General features: G+C 52.0%; 1 protein-coding gene across 2 annotated transcripts in view; it reads left to right on the top strand.

Moving 5' to 3' along the window:
• Window positions 1-1,289: 1,289 nt before the first annotated feature.
• The window catches only part of SGK2 (serum/glucocorticoid regulated kinase 2), a 25,432-nt gene continuing 9,862 nt past the window's right edge, over window positions 1,290-16,859 (top strand). Inside the window, exons 1-10 of one of the 2 annotated variants that reach the window (XM_010829133.1) lie at window positions 1,290-1,508; window positions 7,056-7,299; window positions 8,619-8,678; window positions 9,231-9,280; window positions 9,749-9,806; window positions 10,015-10,098; window positions 11,196-11,327; window positions 12,363-12,475; window positions 12,646-12,682; window positions 13,731-13,817. In XM_010829133.1, coding sequence (XP_010827435.1) covers window positions 8,643-8,678; window positions 9,231-9,280; window positions 9,749-9,806; window positions 10,015-10,098; window positions 11,196-11,327; window positions 12,363-12,475; window positions 12,646-12,682; window positions 13,731-13,817 — 597 coding nt within the window. In that variant the 5' untranslated portion in view covers window positions 1,290-1,508; window positions 7,056-7,299; window positions 8,619-8,642. The remainder of the gene's footprint in view (window positions 1,509-7,055; window positions 7,300-8,618; window positions 8,679-9,230; window positions 9,281-9,748; window positions 9,807-10,014; window positions 10,099-11,195; window positions 11,328-12,362; window positions 12,476-12,645; window positions 12,683-13,730; window positions 13,818-16,859) is intronic. The other variant, XM_010829134.1, reaches the window with a different exon arrangement.

Below are 16,859 nucleotides of genomic sequence, written 5' to 3'. Positions count from 1 at the left end.
TCTTGTGGGATTTTTTCAAACTGGCTGGAAGAGAGGAGGAGGTTGGCAGAGGAGGAGCAGCTCAGCCCAGGAAAGGGGCAGGACCCTGGGCTCTGCCCTGATTTGCTCAGTGCCCTAGAGCCGGCCGCTGCCCCTCTCTGGGCCAAAGCCAGGCAACTGCTGCCGTGTGTGCTGGTGGAAGAGCGAGGCATGCAGAGCTGTCGAGAGCACATTCACCAGTTTCTAAGGCACTGGAATGACTGGGAAGTTGTTGACATTTTTAAAAATTTATTTTTGGCTGCACTGGGTCTTTGTTGCTGTGCGCGGGTTTCTCTTATTGTGGAGCACAGGCTCTAGGCATTTGGGCTCAGTAGTTGTGGCAAAGGACTTAGTTGCCCCAAAGCATATGGGATCTTCTCAGACCAGGAATCGAACCAATGTCCCCTGCATTGGCAGGCGGATTCTTAACCACTGCGCCACCAGGGAAGGCCTGTTGACATTTTAATTAAAAAAAAAAAAAAAGGCAGCAAAGGAGGCAGCATGGCAGTCAGACTCTGAGTTCCCTGCTATGAAGACGGACACAGGGCAAAGCTTTGTTCACCTGTCCAGCAATCCAAGCTCCACCCCTGCCCTGAGTTAGCACACTCGGTCTGGGCAGCTACAGATCAAACAGGACAAAGCCTGGGGTGAGCTGAGCCCTGGTTCCTGAATCTCAGTTCTCCAAAGGGAAAAGTGGGGCACGGGTCTCCACTCAGACAGGGTGCTCCTCCCACATGGGTGCCCAGGCAGTGCCGGGGCAAGTGAGCTCTGGAACCAGGATTTGGCTCAACACAAGAGAGTGCCAGGAGTATCAGGTGGTCAGGCTGGCACGGTGGGCAAATGAGCTGCTCCTCCCCAGACGGATCCACGATTGGGCTAATCAAAGAGGCTGGTGGTCCCCATTAGTGAGAACTGTGCAGAACAAGCGCCTTCCTTGGTCAATTTCTCAGACTCTAAGCAAAAGGGATAGTGACTCTGCTAATGGAATCAGGGAAGGCTGCGATTTCAGCAGGGCTTGGAGGTGGGGTTGGTGGGGGCAAGATTTCAGAGAGTGAAATGTGACAGCATTAAAGGGACTTCAGAGCCCCTCCCTGTTGGGCATCATCACAGATTCACACGACGTTCCGGGAGCTGGAGTCACTTGCCCAAGGTCACATAACGTAAGTTGTGCTGTACCTTTTAAAAGACGGTCCCCAGGGCAGGGCCCAGTGGAGGAGCCAGTGAGCACCGCCAGCATGGTGATTCAGGTCCAGCGGTTAATTAGTAACCGGAAAGCCCGGTAGCCAGTGCCCAGCCAGCACAGCTGAAGGTTGAACTTCAGCTGGTTTGGGAGCCTGAGAGAGTGGGTGACAGGTCGCTACTGCCTGGGAAGGTTGTTCGGGCAGTCAGGATTGGGTTGTGGGTCAGAGGGACCATGCAGAGAGACTGGAAGGCAGAGCTGGGTATGGGGCTGCAGCCCAGGACCTGAGCTGGGACCTAGTTTTTTTCAGGTGAGTGACTCCACCGTGAGCAGGACACCTGCCTGCCAATGTGTTCGTCTGCCAAAACGGGAAACTAGCTACCTAGCTAATTTCCTTCCTAACTACCGTATTGACTTCCTTTCCTTTCCGGCACCCTCCTCCCTAACTCCTTTCCTTCATTTCTTCTTCCTATCACTTCCCTCCCTTCCTTCTTCCCTTCTTTCCTTCCTTCCCTCTCAACTAATCATCTACCTGTGCTGCCTAACTTTCTTCCTTCCTAACCAATCCATTTCATCCTTGCTTCCTTCCAAATAACTTCATTCCTTCCTTATTTTAATTAAAAAAAAATTAATGTTTGTTTAATTTCTTGGCGGTGCCACGCAGTATGTGGGAACTTGGTTCCCCAACCAGAGCTTGAACCTGCACCCCTGCATTGGAAGTGCAGAGTCTTAACCACTGGACCACCAGGGAAGTCCCCCTTCCTTCCTTTTCTAAATTCCTAACTTCTCCCTGAAATTCCAGGCCATGGGCTTTGGCGTCAGACTGGCTGGGTTCAAATCCCAGTTATATCATTTGCTGCCTAGATGTCTGAGTCACATCACTTCACCTCTCTGTGCCTGTTTCCTCCTTTTCAAAACGAGAATGACGATAGTTCTTAACCCATGGCACTGCAGAAACAAAATAAGACCAAAGTGGTATGTAATGTCACTGGTATGTCATTGCAAGGCACTGGGCAAGCAGGCTTACAAATGAATAAATGACAGTAAAGTGAAGACAGTGTAGTAACAGAAGTGGGCACAAGGAAGGGAGCTAGGGTTCATGGGGTTGGGGGTGGTCCGGTGAAGCTTATGGGAAAGGCTGGTGAGGACAGATGCAAAGGGTTAGTGGAGCAGACCTGATCAGTTGGTTGAGAGAGTGTTCCAAAAAGAAGGAACTGTGTGACCACCACCACCCCATTCCCACTGCATCCAACATGTCCAGGAAGATGAGGGCAGGAACATGGAGTGATGGGGCAGAAGGGTGCACATCTAGGCTGGGGCAAGGTAGAGGAAGAAACAGGCTTGAGGGCTCTCAGAGGAACTTGGACCACCTCCTGAGAGTTTGCAGGGGTCTCTGTAGGTCTAAAGAGCTGGGAGAAAATGCTGATGCTCATTCAACCTCTGGTCGGAAAATCAGAAGGCAGTGGTGCAGGACAGAAAGAGGCTGAGAACTGCTCAGGTGTGGGCACCACAGTCAAGGTCATGGGACAGTGTGGTGGTGGGCAATGAGCCAAAGTTCCCACCAGGACTTAGTACCCAAGTAGTAAATGAACAGCAACACCTTGAGAATTTTTACATAATGGTACAGAGATAAAAAGATAACTAAGATAACCTACCCCCACTGTCACCTTGGGTCATGTCTCTCCAGCCTTTCTTTGGTGGTTATGTGCATTATGTCTTTATTTTCTTAACAAAGTCACCTACCATTGGTCACCTACCATTTGGAAACCTGCTTTTTTGCCTTGACATTGTTTCGCGTATATGTTCCCATTTCTGTTTACATAGGCCAATATGTCATTTTTTAAGTGAGTGATTTTCCAAATTATAGATGTACTCTAGTTTATCTTATCAATTCATCCCTTGATTCATTAGTCACATATGTACTGAGCTCCAGCCCTATCCCAGGCTCCGATCTGGATGATAGAGATTCAGAGTGAATGAGAGTAGTCTTTGCCCTTGCAGAGCCAATGTTCAAGTTCAAGACAAAAAATAAACAAAGCGTTGTAAGATAAGGTGTCAGAGAGTGATGTGTTATACAGTAAAATATAAAGCAAAAAAATGTGGATGAGGAACGGGTGGGACTGGTATTGCAGAGTGTTCAACCATCCTGGTTTGCCCAGGATTGTACGGGTTGAAACGGAAAGTCTCACATCCCGGGAAACCCCTAACCAGGACAATCGGTCATGGAAAGGGCCTCTCTGGGAGGTGATGTTTGAGCAGAGAGCTCTGTGATATGAGTGGAAGGCGATCATGCAGATGTCTGGAGGAAGGGTATTCTAAGCACAGGGAAATGTAAGGGCAAGGGGCAGGAGGTCAGAGGGTGCTCCGTGTTTCTGAGGGACAGCAAAGAAGGAGCTGGAGCATAGAGAAAGGAAACGCCTGGAGACCAAGGAGGAGAGGGAGTGGGAGCCAGGTCACGTGGAATCTCCTAGACTGTGGTAAAGACTGGATTTTAATCCTAAATTTGGTGGCAAGTACACTGGAGTTTTTGAGCAACAAAGTCACATGATCTGACTTCCAGTTTTAAAGGGTCACTCTGGTTTTTGGTGAAGAAAGATTGTAGAGGGTCAAGTAAGAAATAGGAACACAGTGGGAAAGTGAGTGGGATAATCCATGCAAGTGATGATGGTGGCTCAGGGCCAGCTGGTTGCAGCAGTGGTGTCTGGATATATTTAGTTTCATTTATTTACTTATTTAGCATACAGTTGCTTTGCAGTGTCATGTTAGTTTCTGCTGTATGATGAAGTGAATCAGCCATATGCATACATACATCCCCTCCCTGTTGGACCTCCCTCCTACCTACCCCCATCCCACCCATCTGAGTCATCACAGAGCAGCAAGCTGGGCTTCCTATGCTTTTTTATAGCCCGTTCCCACTGGTTTTCTGTTTTACACATGGCAGTGTATATATGTCAATCCCAATCTTCCAATTCATCTCAGCCTCCCCTTCCCCCACTGTGTCCACATGTCCATTTTCTACATCTGTGTCTCTATTCCTGCCCTGCAAATAGGCTCATCTGTACCATTTTTCTAGATCCCACATATATGTGGGATTTTGAAGGTAAAGTCTAAGGTGATTTTATGGTGTAGTGGTGGATGCAGGGTGAAGGAGCAAAGTTTCTAGGATGAATTTTAGTTGCTGGTTCGAACCTTTGAGTAGGAGGAAGTACCGTTTCGGGGATAGATGCCAATGGAGGAGCAGGCTGGGGAGAGTGGAAAGAATGCAAGTCAGGACTTTCATTTTGGACACGTTAAGAGTTAGGTGCCTCTAGACCTCTAACTGGTGAAGTGTCAGAGAATCCAGAGTCAGGAGTGTATCAGAACTAGAGAGATGAGTTTGGGAATTGTGGAGTTTAGTCGACACTTAAATCTGTTAAACTGGTTGCTGTCAACTGGGGAACAAGTATAGAGAAAGGCCATGCCAGTGTTTCAGGGTAAAAAAAGAGGGAATGCAGTGGAAAAGATGGAGAAAAAGCAGTTGGTGAAGTAGGAGGAAAACCAGCAGATTCTAATGCCAAGTGGGAAGAGGGGGTCATATCCTCAGGACACTGAATGACATGAGAACAAAGAGTTCATCTGGCTCTGGCACGTGGAGGTTACTGGTCTATTCTTTTGGGGGCATGTTGGGATAACAGCCTCTTTGGAACGGCTCCAAGAGAGGAAAGGAAGAGGGAATAGGAACTGAGTCCAGACAACTATTCCAAGGAGTTTAGCTGAAAAGGGAACTTATCAATGGGACAGTCTCTCAGGATGTAAGTCCCAGAGAGGGAACTATTACGGTCAGCGAGTATTCTGATGTACCCTACGCTTGGCCCTTGAGGTTACTATTATTTTCATTATTGTTTTCCTGTTCTAAGCAGTGCTCCTAAATGAAGGCTGCATCAGGGTCTTGTCATTGAAAAGAAATGACCTTGTTCTGGGCGTTATGTTTTGTCAACATAATATCCTGCCCATCTGTGTGTTGGTTCAACATTTCCATTTTCTTTAAAAATGAAAGGCTCTGATACTGTTCACTTGGGCTTTTCTTGGATAACTGCCCCCACCTACATCGAATCCTACAGAGAACCCCCCCCCCCACCAAGGCCAATGGGCTCAGGTCCCTTTCTGATGAGTCCCCTTGGCCCCAGCTCCATAGATCCCCACACTGTGGTGAATTACAGAGGTCTGAGTGTGGCATGTGGTAGCCACACAGAAAGTTCCAGAAGAACAGGGGCCGTGTCCGGCCCTGTCAACTCCTTCATTCCCCAGAACACCCCGTATAACCTCCTTGAGAGATACCCTGTGAGTACCTGATTATTGCACCAGGCCATCATGCACCAGGGTGCCGCTGGGACCCTGCTTCCTGGTGATACCGACCAGGGTTCTTGATCTTCACAATGATAGAAATTGACCAGAGACCAGGCAAGAAATTCAGACAGGGGCCCCTGTTGCAGCAGGGGGAGCAAGAACAAACAATAGATCCTCTTGCTTGCTCACTCCCTGAGTGGGGGACAAGCTTGTTCCTTGTATGGGTGAGAGTAGGGGTGTGTCTGGGGCTTTCGTGGTAGCTCAGTTGGTAAAGAATATGCCTGCAATGCAGGAGACCCCAATTCGATTCCTGGGTTGGCCAGATCCCCTGAAGAAGGGATAGGCTACCCACTGTAGTATCCTTGGGCTTCCCTGGTGGCTCAGACAGTAAAGAATCCACTTGAAATGCGGGAAACCTGGGTTTGATCCCTGGGTTGGGAAGATCCCCTGGAGGAGGGCACGGCAACCCACTCCAGTATTCTTGCCTGGAGAATCCCCATGAACAGAGGAGTCTGGTGGGCTACAGTCCATGGAATCGCAAAGAATCGGATGTAAGGGGGCGACTAAGCACAGCACAGGGGTGTGTCCAAGGGTCAGGCCGAAAGAGTAGCTTTAGGTATCTTGCCCCCACCCTTAAGTGGTATTGAGTGAAGGAGGCATGCACGGCACCCTGCTCCTCAACAGTGGCAGTTGGATTTTTTGGTTTCTTTGTATCCTTTGGGTTCAGATATTTGCCCCATCTGCCCATGCACACAGTTATTTTTAGCCCCATACAGTTTCTTTGTATTTTGCTGCTAGAGGAGAGGTGTGTCCAGGTGCAAGCATTGCAGCACTGCAGCAAAGAGTGCCAGCTCCCAGTCCTGCTCTGGAGACAGCAGTCAGAACCTGGAGGGCCATCGGGAAGGACCCCAAAGTCCAAGTGTTCAGCAAAGACCAGGCCAGGCTGATCGAACCAGATACCCAGACCTGAAGCACCTGCAGGTTCTTGGGAGCCAAAGTGCTCCCAGGTCTCTGAACTTCATCTTCAGCCCCAGATGGTCTGTAGTGGGCCAGGGTAGGCCCCAGGGAGCATATCTCCTCCCAGACAGGCCCCCTACACACACACACACACACACACACACACAGATTTACTGATAAACACCAATACGAACACAATCCACAAAAACCACTGTCACACATATGTATTCATAGACACACACATGGACACAACATGTTAACATGTATAGAGGTACACACTGCCGTGTTCACACACTACACTACACAGAGACTCATTGAAGCACATAGACACACAGACCAGTCACCAATGTACAGACGCACTGACAAAATCACACAAACGTGGTCACACTGCTGCACAAACACCTTGACACGCAGGGACACACTGATACACCAGATAGACAGACACACACATCTCTGCATGGAACACCTGCACACACACCCGCACCCCACACGCTCATGTGCATTCCAACAAGCCCCAGCATCACCCCAGCTCTCCTGCAGCTGTTGCTCACGCCCTTCTACCCACACCCCCCAGGGGGAGGCGATGTCCCCGAGGGAACAGAGGACTTCGGTCCCTTCTTAAGCCCCGCTGGCTCCCGCGTGACATCAACAGCTCCCTCGCCGCGGCCGGGAGTTCCAAGCTGAGTGCCGGGGCCGGGCCAGCGCCAGGCACAGACACTTCGGCCCTTGTTGGGAGAACAGAGAGGGCTTCTTGTCCACTGTCCACCCTCCGGCTCCCACCACGGCTTCTCCCAGCGGCCTCTCCGCAGGCTGTGCAGGTACGTGGGGCCGGGGAAGCAAGGGCCTGGCAGAGCGGCTGTCAGGGCCCGGCCAGGAGGGGTGTGGGCTGCAGGAGCACGGACTCGGGGCACTGGCTGAAGCCAGGCTATGCTCCGTATTTGGGCAGCTCTGCAGCTCGCCTTCTCAGAGCTCCATGGGGCTGGGCCTCCCAGAGCAGCCTGGACAGGTAAAATTCCCTCGCTTCCCCTGTGGTCACTTTCTCAGCTCCCGAGAAGACCAGGGGGTGGTTGCTCCAGGGCCCCCTTGTAAAGATGAGTGGTCTCTACAGCAGCCCGGGCCCCACTGCAGGCCAAAGCTGTGATCTCAGGAGGCGCAGTACCCAGCAATCCCCAAGAGCAATCTCAGTTTCTGCTCTTGACTTTCCAGTCTAGGGTGGGGCTGTGGGGTCCTGGGCCTGCCAAGCCAGGGCCTGGACATATAAGCATCCTCCACCTGCTCCTGGTAACACAGACCGCTGTTCACACTCTCCACGGTTTTATCTCAAACAGACACAGCCAGGGGCTTCCCAGCTGGCATTAGTGGTAAAGAACCCATCTGCCAATGCAGGAGATGTGAGAGATGCGAGTTCTATCCCCGGGTCAGGAAGATCCCCTGGAGGAGGGCATGGCAACCCACTCCAGTATTCTTGCCTAGACAGTTCCATGGACAGAGGAGCCTGGAGGGCTACAGTCCATAGGGTCGCAAAGAACCAGACACGACTGAAGTGTCTTAGCTCCTTGCTCATGGGTCTGTTCATGATTCTGGCCCAAGGTCCCCAAGGCAGCTGCCCCTCCAGGGACATTAGGCAGAAGTCCTTGTGGCTGAGACATGATAGTCAACACAGCACCCAACCCAGGGCTCTCTCTAGGGATCCAGGGTGGCAACATGCCTGTATAGGGTCCAGGGGAGCCCAGCCTGCCCCTCGCAAGCTGTGGGACCCTAGGCAAGTCCCTTTCAAGGCCTCAGGCTCCCCGCCTCTGAAATGGGAGGAAGAGTCCAGACTTTATGCCCTGCAAGAGTCCTTCCAGCCTTGGCCTTCCCAGACATCAGAGCTGCCCTGGCCATCCCCAGTGCTTGAAAAGACTCAGCCTGGGAAGGGCCACCCCTGACCATTCTCCCTCCTTCCCTCCTGAGATGTCTGACTAGAGAGGCTGGGCCCAGAGGACATCATTTCTTGTCCCAGACAGGGATTGCTGGCCTAGGGCAGGTGCAGGGAGTCAGGCAGGGGAGGACAGAGCAGCAGTGCCTAACACCCTATACAGGCGACACTAATTCCCCAGCAGCACCTCCCTCATCCTGCTCCTCCTTGCGTCCCCAGAGCGTGCCTGATCATTGCTACAGCATGGACTCGAGCCCAGCTGGGACCCCCAGTCCGCAGGTAGGTGGGTCTTGGTTCCCCCAGCCACCACCAGGGGGCTTCCTTCCTCCCAAGGCCGAGGAAACCCAGGGAGATCCTCGTCAGCCAGGTGAATGGTCCCAGTACTGGGATGCCCACCGATATCACTGTGAGCCCATGGAATCAGGCCATTTGAAGGGTAAAGAGAAAAGACACTTGGTCAAGAGCTTCAAAAAGTAAGTGAGGTGGAAAAATTATGGGATTGGCCCCAAGGCCACCTGTATTCTTGTGCCAGCGGGGCTGCCTGTAAGTCCTCCGATGGCTCTCTGCTGGGTCTCAGTTTTCTTACCTTCACATTTGGTACAACAGCCAGCGGCCTCCCAAGGCTATCATGAGAAGCAGGTGAGATGTGGATGGTTGGGTGGGTTGGTAGATGGATGGAAAGAAGGAAAGGAGAAAGGGACGCAGGAAAGAAGGCAGGCACGCTAGCAGAGATGTTGGAAAAGGGAGCAGGGCTTGGGCCAGGGGGAAGGGAGGAGGCCAAGGAGTCGGGACCCTCTGATCTTAATCACCTCTTTCTTTAAATGTCTTTAGCCCCCGAGGGCCAACGGGAATATCAACCTGGGGCCTTCTGCCAACCCAAAGTGAGTTCCAGTCTCTCAATCCCTTTCTTGCCTGGCTCCCCTTGCCTTGGGAATACAACCCAAGTTCTCTGATTCAGCATCAAGACCCTCTGCCATCTGAGCCCAGGACCAGCCCCCAGCTTTATTTCCCACTGATTCCCCAGCCTCTTCTCATGCTGAGCCCTGTGGCTGGAATATCCCCCTGAAGCCTGAATTATTAGCAGCCCCCCACCCTCCAGGCGCTTCTCTGTCTTTGGAGGCCAGAGTCCTTGCCTTCTATGTGGTTGTGTTTGGTTTTTTCCATTTCTTGCCCGTTTTTTACTCCATCGTGAGATCCCCAGAGGCAGGGGCCAGTCTGAGAAGACCCTCTTGGCTGGAAAAACATGGCCTTCTCCAGCTTCAAAGTTAAAGAGAAGCCCTGATTTGAACTAATGTACCCGGTTTCCCGAGCTGGCAAATGCTGACCTGTGTCCCTTCCTCTTGCCCCAGTGCCCGGCCCACGGACTTTGACTTCCTCAAAGTCATTGGCAAAGGAAACTATGGGAAGGTGAGTGACCTGCGAGCACGGGAAGCCTGGGTTTCCCCCCTTTCCGGCCCCTTCCACCCCCTGCTGTCACTCGCGTGTGCAAAGTGGGAGCTTACAACCTGCAGAATCATGGGCACACGGCTGGAACTGGAGGTCTGCACCACCATCAAGAAACCCAAAACCCAGAGGAGTAGTCACCTGCGGGTTCTGCATTTGTCCTCCTGCTCAGGTCCTCCTGGCCAAGCACAAGTCCGACGGGATGTTCTACGCAGTGAAGGTGCTGCAGAAAAAGTCCATCTTAAAGAAGAAAGAGGTACCAGGGCTTGGGCCCAGGCATCTCCTCTCCTGCCTCTTGACCCCCAGCCTCAGGTGGCTTCCAATGATGGGTCCAACTCTGAGCATAGAGGTGGTCCAGGTCAGAGGGGCTGGGTGGGATGCTGGCCCCTCTCCAGGAAGGCAGGCTAACCGCCTCGCCTGGTGGGCCTGCAGGTGGCCCCGGCCCGGCCCTCTGCCTTCCCCTGAAGATCCAGGGCTCCATGGCGAACCAGTCTTCAGCCCTGTTAGTGCCAGCCTCCCCACCTGTGCAATGTGGGGGTCGCACTTCAGGCTCGCCAAAGGCCCTTCAGGCCACAGCCTTCCAGGAGTTCTAGATGGTTCCACTGATTTGAGTCTCTCTAACGCCAACTCCATGAGAAGGACAGAACAGGCCCCGAGGAAGGATGGAATGTTAAGTCAGAGGACTCAGGAGAGGGAACTAAGGTTAAAAAGGAGCTCACGGGGCAGGTCTTGGTGAAGGAGGCAGCCTCGAAGATAGGTTTTTGATGGTCTGAAAAGAGGCGTCCAGGCAGGGGAACAGGAACAGAGGCCTGGATGTGCATAGTGCCTGCCTTCTTTTCTCTGAGAGCTTGTCCTTGGAACTCATCTATTCAGTCATCTTGCAGCTTTGTTGAGGCTTCCCTGGTGGCTCAGATGGTAAAGAATCTGCCTGCAATGCCAGGAGACTGGGTTCAATCCCTGGGTCAGGAAGATCCCCTGGAGAAGGGAATGGCAAGCCACTCCGGTATTCTTGAGTGGAGAATTCCATGGACAGAGGTGCCCGAGAGGGCTATAGTCCGTGAGGTTTGGTGAAAGAATCAGAAAAGACTGAGCAACTAACACTTGCACTGGGGTGAGGGGGCAGGGAATTTGGACCCAGGGCTGGAGCTGCACCCAGCTGCACTGGCGGGGGATGAGGTGGACCACTCGAGCCCTGAATGTTGGGCAAGGCCCCCCGGGCTTGGGCCTGAGGGCAGTGAGGAGCCATGGTGGGGATTTGAGCAGGGTGGGCGCGTGGGTGGTAACGCGACCCGTGTGTGTGTGTGTGTGTGTGTGTGCGTGTGCATGCGTGTGTGTGTGTTCGTAACTCTGCAGCAGAGCCACATCATGGCAGAGCGCAGCGTGCTCCTGAAGAATGTGCGCCACCCCTTCCTCGTGGGCCTGCGCTACTCCTTCCAGACACCCGAGAAGCTCTACTTCGTGCTGGACTACGTCAACGGGGGAGAGGTGGGTGACCCGAGCGCATCCCATGTACCCATGGTGCACCAGGTTCTGGAATGATCTCCCCTCATCCTTACCACAGACCCGTTTTGCAGCTGAAAAGACCAAGGCTCGGGGAGGTAACTCACTGGCTCAAGGCTACCCTGCATGCACTTGGCAGAGCCAGGATTTGAAGGCAGGTCTGTCTGACTCCCAGCCATTTTCATTTCTTGACTCCCACGCAAAGCTGCCCAGAATCCCTTCAGTGGACCTGGGAAAGGTCAACGTTGGAGGAGCTCTGTGGTCAGTGGTTCTAATTTTACCCATTTTACACCATAGACCACTGCATGGGAATGAGCAGTCTTTGTGGTTGTGATCTGGGGCCACCTGGTGACCCAGAAGCACAGCTGGGAAAAGCTGGGCTCCCTCCTCTGTCTCTCTGAGCAAGATGGCCCTTCTCAGTGACCCCAGATTTAACCTGTGTGACCTCATGCTCTTTAGCCTGATGCCAAGAGGGAAGTTTTGTGTCCTCCATCCCTAAATTCCCTGGTGGAGGTGTGAAGGACTTTTCTTTGCCAGTAAATTAGACAGAAGCAACTGGCCCAAGGGCAGGTCTAACCTGGGCTCAGTTTGACCATCATAATCATTTTATCACATGGGATAGAGGAAAAGCACATGTCTGACCCACTCAGGTTCAAATCATGGCTCTGCCAATTACAGTCCGTGACCTTGGGCAAGTCACCTGGCTGCTCTGATACTTCCAGTTTCCTTTTCCGTGAAACTGGCCTCCTACTTGAAACCTGGAAGGTAGTCGGGAGAATAAAAGAAAAGTAGAGGTGTATTAGGGTGCGGCTGGAGCCTGGCACACAGTAGGGGCTCCATTTTTGTTAATTCACCTTTCCTGCTGACGCTTTGCCAGCTCTGTAGGATGGCTGGCATGCCCTTCCTTGTATGATGGTGTTGTAGCTTTAAGAGGGGGTGACTTGCCCAGCTGCCTCCAACCCTGCATCTGTGGAGCTGGAGCCCCCCAGGAACCCTCTCACACACCTCCTCCCCCTCCAGCTCTTCTTTCACCTGCAGCGGGAGCGCCGGTTCCTGGAGCCCCGGGCCCGGTTCTACGCCGCCGAGGTGGCCAGCGCCATTGGCTACCTGCACTCCCTCAACATCATTTACAGGTGAGGCCTGCCTGTGGCACAGAGCCAGGCCTGGCCCTTCCGCCCCAACAGCCAGGGGGTGTGTGGATCCCTAGATCCTGATGAAATCCCAGTGAACTTGGTCCTCTGCCTGAGGAGGAGGGCTGGCGTGGCTTCAACATCATAGTGCCCTTTTCTTTCAATGTCTGCAGGGACCTGAAACCAGAAAACATTCTCTTGGACTGCCAGGTTAGTGTGTGTGTGTGTGTGTGTGTGTGTGTGCATGCACATAGTTGCACGTGTGTGCTGTGTGCCCATGAATATATGTGCATGTGCATGCATTGTGCATGCGTGCATATGGCTAGGGACGCATTCAGGTGTATGTGTGCATGTGTGCCTATGACTGTGTACATGCATGTAAATGTTTGCTGTGTGTACATGGATGTGCATGTACTTGTGTTCATGAGTGTGTATACGAGGCCTGTGGTGGGGCAGGGGTAGTGTTACACAGAGGCTCGAGGATTTTGTAGTGCTTCCATGTCTTAGACTGAGTTCCCTGGAAATAGACTCTGGAATGGAGTGTAGGATGCCAAAGGTTATTGGGGAACATATTTAAGGGGTGACGGGCAGGTTTGGGCAGAGGAAGCAGCACATCTGCACTGCACACACTTGCTCTGCAGTTGCAAGTGAGACCTCAGCTGGTCTTCCAAGGGTGGGGTGCACCCCAGCTGGGATGGCTCTCTAGAACTGTTCCAAACTGAGGCAAGGATGCGGGCGTCTGCGCCACTGTACTGGCCAGTCATCTGATGGGGATTGCCCCTTGAGAGGGGCATGACTTTGGATGAGGGCACTGGTCCAGCATTGGGGATGGGCAGGACATCCTAAAGAGGGGATCTGGGCAGAGCCTGGCAGTATCCACTCACATCATGACCTCCACCAGCTCCCCTCTTGCTCAGCCACAGAGTGTGTTCACTCTCTGTTCTCTGGGTACCCCCTACTCCATTAAGGGGGCTGCTGCCACCAGGCCCCTCCAGCAGGGACATTCTGGAACTGCTGGGTGTGGACGTGAGTTGGTGATGAGCTGAGGGCAGACAGTACGATGCCGTCTCCCCATCCCTGTGCTGTTCTTGGCATCCAAGTTAGAAGCATGGAGTGAGTGAAGCCTCCATCTCGGGCTTGTGCCAGGGACACAGACCCCACAGCCATGCCCCGGATGTGGCATCTGGGCTTTAGGGTTAGACCTGGTCATCCTTTTGGCTCAGATCACCCTCCCATGCCTGTCCTCCCTCCTCTACAGGGACACGTGGTGCTGACAGACTTTGGCCTCTGCAAGGAGGGTGTAGAACCCGAGGAGACCACATCCACGTTTTGTGGTACCCCCGAGGTAAGCTAAACCTCCTGGGAGGCGTGAGGCAGGAAATGGGTGAGGCCATGGCTCCTGACTGGAGCCACCAGGTTACAGCAGAGGGGCTCACTCCTTCCCCCAAGCACTTCCCCTGAGCTGACTGCACACAGAGCCTTGGTTTCCTCATCTGTGTCATGGGCGGACCAGCTCTGGGGGCTTCTGGGACCTGGCTTGTGAACCTCTGCAACAGGGCTGTCTAACAGAAATAGAAACAGAAATGCAAATCATATATGCAGTTTTAAAATTTCCAGCAATCCACACTCACAAAGAAAAAGATGAAATCAATTTTAATAATGAATTTTATTTAACCCAACACATACAAAATAGTGGGTTTCCCAGGGGGCTTAGTGGTCAAGAATCCACCTGCCAGTGCAGGAAACACGGGTTCGAACCCTGGGTCGGGAAGATCCCCTGGAGGAGGAAATGGAAACCCACTCCAGTATTCTTGCCTGGAAAATCCCATGGATAGAGGAGCCTGGTGGGCTACAGTGCATGGGATAGCAAGAGTCGGACACGATATTGTAGAGCAATTGTCCTCCAATAATTGTATTTTATTCTATACTTCTCCATATTGTACAATTGTAATCTTTGATAATTTAAAACAAAACAAACAAAAAAACCAGCATGTGGGACTTCCCCAGTGGTCCAGTGGCTAAGACTGTGGGCTCCCAAAACAGTGGGCATGGGTTTGATCCCTGGTTAGGGAACTAGATCCCTTAGGGACCTAGTGCAGCCAAATGCACCCAATGCAGCCAAAAAAAAAAAAAAAACCAACATGTAAAAAAAAAAAGTCAGACATGACTTGGTGACTAAACAACAGCAATACAAAATAGTATCATGCCAATATACAGTCAACATAAAATTGTTGAAATACTTTGTTTTATTTTTTCTAACTTAGCCTTTGATCCGGTATGCGTTTTACACTTACTGTCCCTCTCAGCTTAGCTCGGCCACATTTCAAATGTTTGGTAGTCACACGTGGCTAGTGGTTACTGTGTTAGATAGCACTGCCCTGCAGCGTGAAGTCTATGTGCATAGGAGGCCCTGGCCTGACCTGACAGTTAAGATCAAGTGTAAAGATACCGATCTCCCTCTTTCTTCCAGCCACTAAGAGCCTGGAGGGTTAAAATTTGTGAATCTCAGCAATCATTCATACATGTCTCTTTGTCCTGCCAAGGCCTCCCTGCAACTTTGGGGTTAAAAGCCGTTCCTTAAACTTCTACCAGCGTTGAACCTTGGACCTTGAACCCAAAGAGGTTTCCAGCTGCTTGGATGGATGTCTGGGTCGGGGGTGGGGGTCTGAGACTGCAGGGCTGGTGAGCCCTCTCGAGCTGGCATGGCCCAAGACTTCAGCTTTTGTTTTTTTCCCATAAGCTTAAGAATCTGGGTCTCAGATTTCAGCTGAGCCTTCTCTGTTTGGGTTTAGGAGATAACCTCTCTAACCAGGAGTAGTTGTCTGTGTTTGGGTCTGGGAGGGTGTTCGCTGGACAGAACTGGCCTCCCAAAGCCCTGCCAGCCCAACCATCCCTTCCTTGGCTACTGCCAGGAGCAGATGGATCATGTAGGAGACATGTGGCTCTAACAGGTCATCTCTTCCATGACTCAGGCACTGCCGTGGTGCCGGGGAGCACAGACAAGAGACGCCACAGTTGTTCAGTTGTTCACAGTTGTTTAAGGACCAGCACATATATTAGCAGGTGTCTTTTTTATGTGTGTGCGGCTGCACTGGTTCTTTGTTGCAGCATACGGGCTTTGTCTAGTTGCAGTGAGGGGGCTTCTCTTGCTGCAGCATGCAGGCTCAGTTGCCCTGCAGCATGTAGGATCTTAGTTCCCCCACCAGGGATCAAACCCACGTCCTCTGCATTGGAAGGAGAACTCTTAGCCACTGGACCATCAAGAAAGTTCCTCGCCTATGTCCTTAACACAGCCCCTAGGGAGAGATTCTGCAGTTCCATTATGTGGGATAAGCACACCAACATTCTTGGAGGTTCAGCGACCTGCTTGGGGACACACATTCAGTGGGACTCAGTTCAGTTCAGTTCAGTTCAGTCACTCAGTTGTGTCCGACTCTTTGCAACCCCATGAGGTGCAGCACGCCAGGCCTCCCTGTTCATCACCAACTCCCAGAGTCCAGCCAAACTCGTGTCCATTGAGTCAGTGATGCCATCCAACCATCTCATCCTCTGTCGTCCCCTTCTCCTCCGGCCCTCAATCTTTCCCAACATAAGGGTCTTTTCAAATGAGTCAGCTCTTCGCATCAGATGGCCAAAGTACTGGAGTTTCAGCTTCAACATCAGTCCTTCCAATGAACACCCAAGACTGGTCTCCTTTAGGATGGACTGGTTGGTTCTCCTTGCAGTCCAAGGGACTCTCAAGAGGACTCCCAACATCACAGTTCAAAACCATCAATTCTTCGGCGCTCAGCTTTCTTTATAGTCCAACTCTCACATCCATACATGACCACTGGAAAAACCATAGCCTTGACTAGACGGACCTTTGTTGGCAAAGTGATGTCTCTGCTTTTTAATATGGTGTCTAGGTTGGTCATGACTTTCCTTCCAAGGGGTAAGCGTCTTTTAATTTCTTGGGACTAGGTCTGGGTAACTCCCTGCCCCTCTCCACACCCATGCAGTCTCAGCGTGGCTTGGTCTGTTACTGAGGCCTCTTTCCTTGGTGGTAGAGACCCCAGCCTAAGAGGTTCCTAAGCCCTTGGGTCTGCAGGAAGCACAATTCTGCCTAAGGTTCTCTACTTGTGCGAGGTGCAGATATATAGCATGCATTCAGCTGTCAGTAGGAACTCAAATGCCACCTCCTCTTTCCTGACTCCTTTCCATCCCTCCGTTACTAAGGTCACCTGTGCAAATATGGGCCACACTGACTTATACTTCATCTGTGAGTCTTCCAACTGCCCTGTGAGTATCCCCAGGGCTTTCCTAGTTCCAAGACATCACTTGGATGCTTTTGAGCATATTAAGGCACTCCCTTTGGGCAGACTAATTATAAAATGTTTCCTGTTTATTT

The sequence above is a fragment of the Bison bison genome, unplaced genomic scaffold, assembly GCF_000754665.1.
Source record: "Bison bison bison isolate TAMUID 2011002044 unplaced genomic scaffold, Bison_UMD1.0 scf7180017864500, whole genome shotgun sequence".
In the NCBI taxonomy this organism is placed as follows: domain Eukaryota; kingdom Metazoa; phylum Chordata; class Mammalia; order Artiodactyla; family Bovidae; genus Bison; species Bison bison.
The sequence above is the reverse complement of the archived record's forward strand: the minus strand, read 5'-3'. Positions and strand labels throughout refer to the sequence as shown.